The sequence below is a fragment of the Rhinolophus ferrumequinum genome, chromosome 11 (genome assembly GCF_004115265.2).
Source record: "Rhinolophus ferrumequinum isolate MPI-CBG mRhiFer1 chromosome 11, mRhiFer1_v1.p, whole genome shotgun sequence".
NCBI classification, from domain to species: domain Eukaryota; kingdom Metazoa; phylum Chordata; class Mammalia; order Chiroptera; family Rhinolophidae; genus Rhinolophus; species Rhinolophus ferrumequinum.
The window spans coordinates 52365992-52378871 of NC_046294.1; the positions used below are offsets into that span (position 1 = coordinate 52365992).

General features: G+C 40.5%; 1 protein-coding gene across 2 annotated transcripts in view; it reads right to left on the minus strand.

Moving 5' to 3' along the window:
* The window catches only part of GAB2 (GRB2 associated binding protein 2), a 189595-nt gene that overhangs the window by 45500 nt on the left and 131215 nt on the right, over positions 1-12880 (minus strand). For both annotated transcript variants that reach the window (XM_033120810.1, XM_033120811.1), the window contains one exon: positions 2914-3214. In XM_033120810.1, coding sequence (XP_032976701.1) covers positions 2914-3214 — 301 coding nt within the window. The remainder of the gene's footprint in view (positions 1-2913; positions 3215-12880) is intronic.

Here is a 12880-nt window from a genome sequence, read left to right on the forward strand (position 1 = left end):
GCCTAACAACATAATGCTCATCAGCAACACCGTAACATTTTTTTCCGATATTTTCAATCCACAGTTCATTGAATCTGTGAATGCAAACCACTGAATTCAGAGGGCTGACTATAAATGAAATCAAACTATGTGACTCTTTGTGTCTTCTTTCATTTAGCATAATGTTTTCAAGGTTCATCCATATTGTAGAATGTATCAGTATTGCATTCTTTTTTGTGGCTAAATAATACACACACACACACACACACACCACACCATGTTTTATTTATTGATGAATGTTTGGGTGTCTAGTTTTTGGTTATTATGAATAGTGCTGCTATGAATATTCATGCACAAGTTTTTGTATGAACATATGTTTTCATTTCTCTTGAGTATACGCCTAGGAGTGGGATTGCCAGGTCATAGGCTTAACTTTTTGAAAAACTGCCACACTGTTTACTGCAGTAAGTGTACCATTTTGCATTCCCACCAGCAATGTATGAAGTGGGATGTATGAGCAATGTACCATATTTCCCTGAAAATAAGACCTAGCCGGATCATCAGCTCTAATGAGTCTTTTGGAGCAAAAATTAATAGAAGACCTGGTCTTATTTTACTAGAAGACCAAGTCTAATATAATATAATATAATATAATATAATATAATATAACATAACATAACATAATATTATAATAATAATATAATATAATATAATACTGGGTCTTATGTTAATTTTGTAGGAGGAACTTTAAAAAACTACTAATTCCTCAATCCTCAGTCAAATCTATTGAATCAGACCTATAAGTTAAAAGAAAAAAAGTTTTCAGGTGATTTTGATGATCCACAAGGTTTTGGAATAATTCAGACCAGTGCTTCTTAAACTTTAATATGCACACAAATCACCTGGGAATTTAGTAAAACATGGATTCTGAAGGAAACAGAAAATCACCCTTAGAATACCACAGTAGTAACTGTTGCAAACATGATCCATTGATGGATGCTAAAATTAGTGGGCAGCAACTTAAGGAGAAATAGGATATTTGCACATCACTGAAGTATTTCTTCCAAATTATTAATTACAAAAGTAAAGACACTAGCTTTACAGGGGAGAAATCTGGCAGATGCCACCTTAACCAAGAGATTAAGCTTAACAAGACCAGTAATAAGACATATTGACATCATGTGCCCCCTGATACAACATACTTGGAAAGAAACATCACCTCTGGGGTAATGATGTCTCACCAAAATTGACAACTTCAATCTAATCATGAGAAAACACCAGAGAAACTCAAATTGAGGGAAATTCTACAAAGCTTCTAAGCAGTGCTCTGTAAAAGTGTCAAGGTCAAAACAAGACAAGAAAGACTGGAAAACTGTTACAGATTGGAGGCGCCTGTGAGACATGACCACTAAATCTAATGCGGTATCCTGGATTGAATCCTGAACAGAATCAAGACACTGGTGAGAAACAGGTGAAATCCAAATTAACCATAGTTCAGTTAACAGTATTGAACCAACCCGTTTTGATAATTGTACCATGGTTAAATAAGAGGTTAACATTAGGGAAAGCTGAGGGAAAGGGACAGGGGAACTTACTGTACAATTTTGCAATCCTTCTGCAAGTCTAAAATTATTTCAAAATACGAAGTTTGAAACGTATGCAGATTCTCATTCTGCACGTCAGAGTGGAAGCCCTGTGCCTTTCTAACACGTTCCCAGGAGACGCTGCTGCTGGTGGGTGATCCACAAACCCCACTCTGAGTAGAAAGAGTCCAGACAAATGGTTCTCAAGCTTCACTGTCACCTGGGTGGGGGGGGGGTGTTAAAAACACAAGATTGCCGGGCCCTGCACCCAGTTTCTGACTCAGTAAGTCTGGGGTGGGTGCCCAATAATTTGCATTTCTAACAGGTTCTCAGATAATGAGATTACTGATGAGCTAAGAATGGTTTTTTTGCTTTTAAAGTGTAAAAATTAAAAAAAACCAGGAATATATAAAAAACAGACTATATGTGGCGTTCAAGTATTTATGAAAAATGGTTTGTGAGCCCCGGACCCTAGCTACTTAGAATGAAGCTTTTAAAAGACACTAATGCCTCAGATTCTTAGTTAGCTGATTTGGCATGGGTCCTCAGCCTCAATATTTTTTAAAGGCTTCTCTTTAATTCTGATGTGCAACCAGGTTTAAGAACTACTGCTTTGGGCTCTCTGCCTACCTCAAAAAAAAAAAAAAATCCACACGAAAATCCCCTGTTCCTCAATCATCCCAGAGTTGGGGATGAATCCACGCCAATGTCAAAGAGAATTTCTGCAATTTAAAACTCATTCAAAAAGCTGAGCTATTCTTTTGTGAAGGTTAATGAAATCCAAACATATATCAGCATTTCCCCTTCTCACCTGTCCCCTCCCAAGTGCACATAAACGAACACTGGATTATACATCAATAATAATCCCAAAGAATCCCATTCAATGCCCCACCCCACCCCAGAATGGCAAGTGTAACTGCGCAGGATGGTATGAAATAGATGGGCGGGAACAGACAGATGGAGCAGAAAACAGGAGCAAGGTGAGAGCTGCCCTGTGGAATGGCTGACAGGTGACAGGCCAGAGGGCTAGAGAGCTGAGGGAAATGGAGAAATGGGGTGGTGCTGAGGTCCCCGAAGAAAGTACCTCTACCTTCATCTCAAACCTTCCCCCTACGTATGTTAGTTTCCCATGTGAGTGTAATTAGGGGTAGGGGCCCCTCTAATTTTTGGCCAACCCCTTCACACTCTTACCCTTTGCCTATGACTCCTCTGCCAAAGAGGCAAGAAAGCTTTTAGCTACAGACTGCTCTCCTGGCGCAGGGAATCTGAAGGCCTCCTCCCAGCCCGTCGCTAAGCCTCCTGCAGGAGGCGCCTCGCCCCGTCTGAGCAAGGCCCGCGTCTGTGTTCGTACCTGTGCTCTCCTCGGCCTGGTTGAAGCCACAGATCTGGCAGATGCTCTGGACCCACTTATTCATGTCCTCCTCTGTCTCGGCCACCAGGTAGAAGGTGCGCTCGCTGGTCTTGATGTCAAACACAAAACTGTCCTGCAGCTCCTTCTTGTTGAATGTCAGGCCCGCGTCCACCTGCTCACAGAAGTTGAGGTTGATGACCCTCAGGGGCTTCTTGGAGTGGTCATTCTTGTAGTATTCCAAAACGTCTGGGTCACCGCTCATCCGGCCACTGCGCAGGATAAACCAGCGTTTCTTCCAGGCCTGAACAGGAAGGAGGAAGAAGAGGGGAAAGGTCATTAGTTATTTCAAAGCTTTTCACAGGTGCTCAGATATTATGAGGTTAAGGACGGGGGCTGTTGGACCTGCAGGCTGACCATGGCCTCTATCTCCCTTTCACATTGTCCCCGCATTTCAGCAAAGGAGGACAATTTTAGAATGCGCGTTAGTGCGGCATTTCACTATGGAAACAGGGTCTCCTCACTCTGAAACGAGCTGTGGCATTCCCCTTTTTAGATCAGGAAGTCAGAGGAGGACGAAAACACTTTAGAAAAAGTATCCATTAGGCTAGAATATAGACTCAAAGCCACTGTACTTTTAGTCAGGGTGGAACGTGCAAAACCATCACAGCTCAGTTTATAGATGGGACCCCCACTAAGACGTGGTGAATTGAAGCAACAATGTCACATACAGCAAGTAGCAGAAAAACAAGTTTCCTAACTTTTAGTACTTTGTGTTTTTTACCAAATCATGATGCCATGAAAGAATCACAGAGAAACCCTTCTAAAACTTCTCTGAAGCGCAACTGTAGGGTTTTTCCCATTTCAGTCACCACTGTATCACCAGTACTTATAATAGCGCCCTGCCCATACAGAGCTCTCAGTATGGATTACTGAATAAACTTGCATCGCTCCACACTGCACAATTTAACATTTGATTACACATTCCCTATGTTGTCTTCTACATTCCGTCTCTTCAACAAGACTGAGTAATCTGTGAGCAGACATCACACAGAGTGCTGAAAAGACGTTACATAGAACAGAGAGCCTTGGGTTGAGTCTACGTTTTACCACTGACTGGCTGTGTGATTTTAGATTGATTTACCTCCTTGGCTGTTGTCTCATTTATATAATGTGAATGAACATGACCAACTGGGTGGTGAACACACAATGTGATATATAGATGATGTATTACAGAATCGTACACCTGAAACCTATGTACTTTTACTAACCCCAATAAATCTTAATTAAAAAAAGAAAAGAACATTCTGCCACCACCGACCTACCTTATAGGGTTTTTATTATGCAAACCCCCCGGAAGCACTTTGTACAAAACCCTAATGTACTTCAGGAGCCAAGGACTTGGTTATCATCATCATCACTTAGAGCCCCTGGGGACATAATCATTCTACCATCTTTTCTCGCTCACCTTCTTTCCCTGTCCTCCCCTCTGTTCCCGATTTCATTTCTGTGATCCTTCATTGTAATCATTCCCTTGCTTCTTCCTACACTGTGCTCATTTATCTGGGAAAGCCATCATCTCGGGATAACTCTAAGGGACTGCTGTGCCCACACAGCTGTATGGAGCGGGAGGAAATCACACAGCTCTGCTGACAGGTATCCCTTTAAATTCAGGTGGGCGCTCGGGCTGCCCAACAAGTCGACTACATTCCTTAGTCCACGTCTTCCTCCTGCTCTTTGGCAACCGTCTCTGAGCTTCTCTCTCTTTAAACCTCCAACACCTCCACTCCTTTGTTTATTGTTTCATGAGGAAACAGAAGCAACCCAAAGAGAATGTACACATTCCGCCACCGCCTAAATCCGCTCTCTGTTACCAGGGCGCGTGGACAGCCTTCTTCCCTCTGTGCCTCCCTCTGACCTGCATGGGGACATCGCTTTCACTCTAGAATCACTGCATTTCCCCTCCCTACTAGGATCCTTCCCATCAGGATACCAACTTCTCCCATCTTAGAAAAAAAAAATTAAAAGCCTGACTTGATCCTACGTTTCCCTCCAATGATGGCCCAGTGTTTCTACTTTTTACAGTAAAACCTTGAAGAGTTTTCCACACTCCTCATCTTAGTCTCCTCTCCTCCCGTTCTCTTTGCGTTGGAAAGCAGTCTCACCAGGCCGCACCCCATCCCTTCCACGAAACTAACTCAACAAAGGCCCCAAAGACTTCAGTGCTGCTAAATCAGCTCTTGGGCCTTACTTGACTTCTCAGCAACATCTGATAACAGTTTATTATTCCATCCTCTTTGAAGCACTTTCCTCATCTGGCTTCAGCGTTCACGCTCAGTTTTCCTCCTACCTCCCTGTCCTCTCTCTTTCCATCTCCAGGGCTGGTTCCTTGTCACCTCCCTGACCTCGAAACCCTGGAAGACCCCAGTGCTCAGTTCTCAGACTTGCTCTTCTATATCCACTTCCTAGATTATTTTACTCAGTTTCACAGCTTTAAAAGCCACCCAGTTGCTGCAATTCCCAAGTGTATATCTCCAGCCCAGACCTATCTGTTGAACTCCAGAGTCTTATATACAACGCTTCACTAACAGGCATTTCAAATTTAATGTACTCAAAACCGAGCTCTTGACATCCTCCAATCCCCTGCCCCTGTGATCTTTCCCATCGCAGTTAATAGTGACTCCAGCCTTTTAAGTTGCTCAAATAAAAAAACTGATGTCATCCTCATCTTCCTTCTTCCACATTCCACATCTAATCCCAACAGCAAATCCTGTTAGTTCACACAGGTCAAAATATACCTGCAATCTGGTCACTTGTCCACACCTCCACTGTTACTTACCTGATCTGGCCCACCGTTGTGCACTCCTCCTGCTTCCACCCTCTCATCCTGTAATCTAGTCTTAACACCGAAGCTGATGTAAATTGGATGTACATCAGAACATTTCAATGTGCAAAGCCTCCAATGGCTTTCCATCTCATTCAGAGGAAAAGCCACCTCACAATGGCAAAGGGGCTGATGTGATGGTCCCCCCTCCCACATCTCCTGCCACTTTCCACCTTGCCCATTCTGCTCTAGCCACACTGGCCTTCACCACTGGCCACACAATCCTGCCTCAGGCTCTTTGCTCTACTTGCTCCCTCTGCTTGGAATACACCCCCCACAGACTTTCCCATCGCTTATTCTTTCCATCAAGTCACTGTTCAGACGTCACGTTGTTGGAGAGGCTCTCGCTGACCACCCAGCCCTCACACTCTCTTTCCCCCTTACTTCGTTATACTGGTCTCATTAGCACTTACACCTCCTAAAATACCATATTTCTGTTGGTTGTCTGTACCTACATCCAGAATGTAAACTCCACAAGGGTAGGGGTTGGTTGTTTTTTATCCATGCTGCATCCTCAGTGGTTATGACAGTGCCTGGCACACAGCTGGTTATCAGTGAATACATACTGAATTCATAAATGAACCATTTTCTTACATGAACTCCTTACAGCAACTAGTAGGTCCTGGGGATAGGACGGATGCCCAATAAGCCCTAAACTGAAATGAAGATTAGCGTACAGCCAGAAAGGACAGAGCTGAGGAAAAGAAACATAAGTACTATTCATTTATAGTCACCTAAAGTCTTGCCCAGGCCACTGCTTACAGAACTCTGGGCGTGCGTGTGTGCAGCTACTTGCATAAACACGTACATGTGTAAGGTGCATTTTAAAACAGTATTCTTAATAGCTTAGCTTGTATTCAGTTGACGTATCCCCTTCAGTGTTAGTCTCTGTAGAAAGAGCTGTTTTCAAATCACTGGTGTTCAGGTGCAAGCATAAACACACACACACACACACACACACACACACACACACACACTCACTCAAAAACAAGAAGAAGGTGTTTGCTGCAGGTAACATCAGAGTCTGTCAGATTTCTTCTCAAGTACACTATGAACAACATCTCCTCCAATTCCTCTTTGAATCTCCATTGCAACATTTGCTAGATGTAACTAAGTAAGACTCTTTATCACTGAACCTTTCTTATCTCTCTGGCCTCATTTGTTTTCCTCCTTCCCATCCTCCCATGCATCCATCCATCCATCCATCCAATATTGATTTATTGCCTACTATGCCACAGGAATTATTCTAGATGCTGAGGATACAACATAAATTCCTGGTCTTACAGAACTTACAGAAGCTTAACAAATTACTGATTATGTGCCACATAATTACATGACTTCATGTCTTTGCACAAACTGTTGCTTTTTCCTAGAATGCACCTCACTTCATCTATCTGGAAAATTTCTATGCCCTCTCAGTGTCTGTTTAAGTATCATTCTTCCTGGAAGGAAGGGCTTTACTAACTTTCCCAGGTAGAACTGATGCTCCTGGTTTATGTTACCTTAACAACCTGTGCTTTCTTTGGCTATTTATTCCCTCAAATTTGGCATTTCAATTGCTTATATGTTCTCCTTCCACCCCCTTCCCTTAAGCTCTGAGCATCTTGAGGCTAGCGTCCCATGTGGCCAATAGTTACTTGCAGAGTTCTTAGCCTATATGGAAACTCAGTAAAGATCTTTGACTTTTTTCATTCAATTAATATATTAGTTTATTCAAACTCATATATGCAATTTAAAAACATAAGTAAGTTGCCACAGTGGGAAGTCAGAAAGAGGATTACAGAAAAGAAAATAAGAAAGAGATGTATATGCTGTGGATTCTCTATGATGTGAGTTCTTTAGCATCTTGTTCCCTTCATTCTGGCAAGTGCAGTGACCATATAATAAATATTTATAAGGGAGTCTGGGAACTCCGGCTTGAAAGTATCCCATGATACAGAAATGAAAAATTACTTTTGGATTACTGACACATAATGCAAAAAGAATATGGGAACATGAGTCCTGAATGAGTTACTAAAAAGAAAGCTTTTTCAGGACTGTTCTTATATCTATACAAAACCTACAAAAATTAACTCAAAATGGATCATGTAATGTAAATGTAAAATACAAACAGAATTAAGCAAGATATAAAAAGTATTATATACCATGACCAAGTGGGGTTTATTCCAAAGATGTAAAACTGATTCAATATTAAAAAATCAATCACTGTAATCCACCATATTAATAAGGCTAAAGAAAAAAAAAAACCACATGGTCATATCAATGCAGAAAAAACATTTGACAAAATTCAAAATCTATTCAGGATAAAAACTCTCAAAAAAAAAAAATAGAAGAGTGGAGGAACTTCCTCAATTTGATAAAGAGTGCCAACAAAAGACCAACACCAACATTCCTTAGTATTGAAAGACTGAATGCTTTTCCCCTAAGATCAGGAACAAGGCAGGATGTCTGCTCTCATCATTCATATTTCACAGAGTGCTGAAAGTTCTAGTCAGGGCAATAAAGCAAGAAATGGATATAAGAGGGCCAGCCTGGTGGCTCAGGTGGTTAGAGCTCCATGCTCCTAACTCCAAAGGCTGGCGGTTCGATTCCCACATGGGCCAGTGGGCTCTCAACCACAAGGTTGCCAGTTCAATTCCTTGAGTCCCACAAGGGATGGTGGGCAGCACCCCCTGCAACTAAGATTGAACAAAGCACCTTGAGCTGAGCTGCCGCTGAGCTCCCGGATGGCTCAGTTGGTTGGAGTGCATCCTCTCAACTACAAGGTTGCCGGTTCGACTCCCGCAAGGGATGGTGGGCTGCGCCCCCTGCAACTAGTAATGGCAACTGGACCTGGAGCTGAGCTGCGCCCTCCACAACTAAGACTGAAAGGACAACAACTTGAAGCTGAATGGCACCCTCCACAACTAAGATTGAAAGGACAACAACTTGACTTGGAAAAAAGTCCTGGAAGTACACACTGTTCCCCAATAAAGTCCTGTTCCCCTTCCCCAATTAAAAAAAAAAAAATCTAAAAAAAAGAAAAAAAGCAAGTTGATTAAAAAAAAAAGAAATGGATATAAAAGGAATTTTTATATCCTTAAAAATTGGAAAGGAAGAAAAAAATTGTCCCTATTTGCAGATGACATAATTATCCACATAAAAAAATCCCAAGAAATTTAGACGAAACCTCCTAGGACTAACAAGTGAGTCCAGCAAGGTCACAGGATACAAGATAAACACAAAAATCAATTTTCTTGTATATGATAGAAAATTAACATATGGGCATAAAAAATAAAAATACAATTTCATTTATAAACTATTTTTAAAAAGTGAAATAAATGTAAATCTAACAAAATATGTATACATGTTTGCTGAAAACTATACAATGCTAACGAAAGAAAATTAAAAAAAAAAAATCCTAAATGGAGAGGTATACCATGTTCATGAATTGGAAGGTTCAACATAGTACATCGCCCTCAATTGATATTCAAGTTTAACACAATTGCTATCAAAATCCTAGCAAGCATTTTTATAGATGTAAACCAAATTATTCAAAAATGTATATGGAAAGGTAAGTAAAGTACAATAGTTAAAACAATTTGAAAAAATAAGAGGGAGGAATCAGTCCACCAGATTTCAATAATTAGTGTACAGCTACAGTAATCAAGATTATATGGTATTGGCAGAAGGACACACATATGGTCAATGGAATAGAACAGAAAACCCAGAAATAGACCCACACAAATATGCCCAACTGATTTCTGACAAAAGAGAAAAAGCAACTGGGCATTTAGAGGGGGTAAAAAATGCATCTCAATCTACATCTCATAACTTATACAAAAACTAACTCAAAACGAAATCAGGAACTTAAATGTAACACTATAAAACATTTAGGACAAAAATTAGGAAATCTTTGGGATTTAGGGCTAGGCAAAATGTTCTTAGACTTGACACCAAAGCATAATCCATAAAACGAAAAACTTACAAATTAGACTTCATTGAAATTTAAAACTTTTGCTCTGCAAAAGACTTTAAGAGGATAAAAAGACAAGCTACAGAGGGGGAGAAAATATATGCAAATTATATATTCTACAAAGCGTAGTATCTAGATCATATAAATAACTCTCAACACTCAACACTTAAAAAAGGAAACAATCCAATTAGGATGTGGGCAAAAACACATGCAGAGACATTTCACTGAAGAGGGCTTACAGATGGCAAGCAAGCACGTAAAAAGATGCTCAACATTAGCCATTTGGGAAACACAAATTAAAAACACAGTAAGGTATTATCACAGACCTTTCAAAATGGTTACAATAAAATTGTTTTTGTTTTGTTTTCTATTGATATTTTTAAAAACAGTTTTTATTCAGGAAGATTGGGGAACCAGGGCCCATCAGCTCCAAGTCAAGTCGTTGTCCTTCAATCTACTTGTGAAGGGCGCAGCTCAGCTTCAAGTCCAGTTGCCGCCCTCAATCTTTAGTTACAGGGGGCGCAGCCCACCATCCCAAGTGGGAATTGAACTGGAAACCTTGTTGTTGAGAGCTCGCACTTTGACCAACTGAGCCATCTGGTCGACCCTCCAGTAGCTCAGTGGCAGCTCGTTATCTTCAATCTAGTTGTGGAGGGTGCAGCTCACTGGCCCATGTGGGAATTGAACTGACAACCCCGTTGTTCAGAGTTCATGCTCTAACCAACTGAGCCATCTGGCCGCCCATAAAATTGTTTTTAACAACACAAAATACTGGCAATAAGGCAGAAAAAATAGGTCACTCACATATTACATGTGAGAATCTAAAATAATAGCCGTTCTAAAAACAGTTTAGCAGTTTCTTACAAAACTAAACTACATGACCCAGCAATTGTACTCCTAGGCCTTTATCCCAGAGAAATGAAGATTCATATTCATATAAAAACATGTACATGAAAGTTTATGTAAGTTTTATCTACAATAGCCCCAAACTGGAACAATCTACATGTCCTTCAATGGGTGAATGGTTACTTAAGCTATAGTATATCCATCTTATGGAATACTACTCAGCAATAAAAAAGGAAAAAAGTATTGACACATGCAAAATCCTTAATGAATCTCCAAAGAATTAAGCTGAGTGAACATGGTCAAATCCCCGAAGGTTGCATACTGTATGATTCCACTTATATAACATTCTTGAAATGACAGAATTTAGGAATGGACAGATTAGTGGTTGTAGGTGTTAAGGAGGGGGTTGGAACGGAATAGACGTGGGTGTGGCTATAAAAGGGCAGCGTGAGGGTGATGGAAATGTCCTGGATCTTGGCTGTATTAATCCCAACATCCTTGCTGTGACAGTGCACTACAGTTTTGGAAGATGTTACCACTGGGGGAATCTGGTAAAGGGCTCATGGGATCTCTGTATTATTTTTACAACTACATGTGAATCTAAAATTCTCTCAAAAGAAAAAGTTTAGTTTAAAAAAACGGATCCACAAGCAAATTAGAATGATCATAGATAGGAAATGAATTTAAAGAAAACCATAAGGTCGAAATGTATATTTCTCTGAGAAGATCACGGAAAGGTTTTCAATAGTTGGCTAATGATTGCAGCCATATCCAGTTGTCCTCAATGTTTCCCACTCATGGATGGAGATAGGTTCTTAAGGAATCACTTTGTGAAAATATGAATAAACTAAGTGCAGGCTCCTGAGCAGGAGGGTACAAGTTGGAGTGAACTAAGAGTCACTTGGTATTTCTGAACCTACCAAACTACATGTCAGCTCTCCCTAGAATCTTGGCTGTCAAGGCAGGCATGAGTCTCTGTCTTGGAGAAAAAAAGTTCCCAGAGGAAAAAATACATATAAATAAGGTTCCAGCCAGTTTCTTGTAGTTTTCGTATAGTAGCCAGCCTCCAAGACAGCCCCCACTGAGTCTCACTTCCTAAAACAGTACAGCCTTAGGCAGTCCCCTTCCATTGTGAATAAGGATGGCCAACAGAATACTGCATAAATGACAGTGTGTCATAACTTCCAAAGCTAAGTCCTAAAGGACATTGCAGCCTTTTTCTTGCTCTCCTTTAGATCAGTTGCTACATTGCGAGGACACTCAAGCAGTACTAAAGAGTACTAAGTACACACACTGAGCACCTAAGGCCTCCTGCCAAGCGTGTACACGAGCCATTCTTAGAGCAGATCTTCAGCCCCAGTCAAGCCATCTGATGAATGCAGCTGTAGACAACCGTTTGACTGCATTTTCATGAGAGACCCTGAGTCAAATCCGCCAGCCTCAACTGCTCATGAATTCCTGACTCACAGAAACCATGTGAAATAATTAATATTTACTGTTGTTTCTAGCCAGTAAATTTTGGGGAAATCTGTTATGCTGCAATAAATAACTAAGACATTCTATTTTCTACTTCCAGGGCTGGGTGGGTGTAACCAATGGTAACCAATAGGAGGGAAAGCCTTGTCTGTGTAGAAGACTAAAAGCAGAACCTAAAAGACAGACCAACAGGTCAATGGAATAAAAGAATCCAGAAACAGACCCATACATACATTGTCACTAGATTTATGAAAAACATAATACTGCAGTGCTGTGGAGAAAAGAATCGTCTTTTCAATAAGCGGCACCTGATCAATTCAATAACCACAGGAAAAGAAAGATTCTTGATCCTTATTTTTATGCCATCTGTGAAAATTACTTTCAGGTCATTATAAACCCAAACATGAAAGCTAAAACAATAAAGCATTTAAAGGAAAATAAAGAAAAAAATATCTTCATGACTTTGGAGAAGCAAAGATTTCTTGAATACACTAAAGGTACAGATACAAGAGAACAATTGTATTGCATTAAACTCAATTTCTGGTTATCAAAAGACCCCATTAAAAGATGGAAAGCCAAGCTAAGAGAGTGAGAGGAGATATCTGCCATACATATATCCACTGATGGACTCATACTCCATATATGAGTCCATATAAAAAAAACTCCTACAACTTTGCAAGAAAAAGACAGACCACTCAATAAAAAACTGGGCAAAAGATTTCATCAGGCACCACACAAAAGAAGACATCCAAATGGCAAACAGCGTATAAAAAGATCTCAATTCATTAATCATTAGAGAAATGCAAATC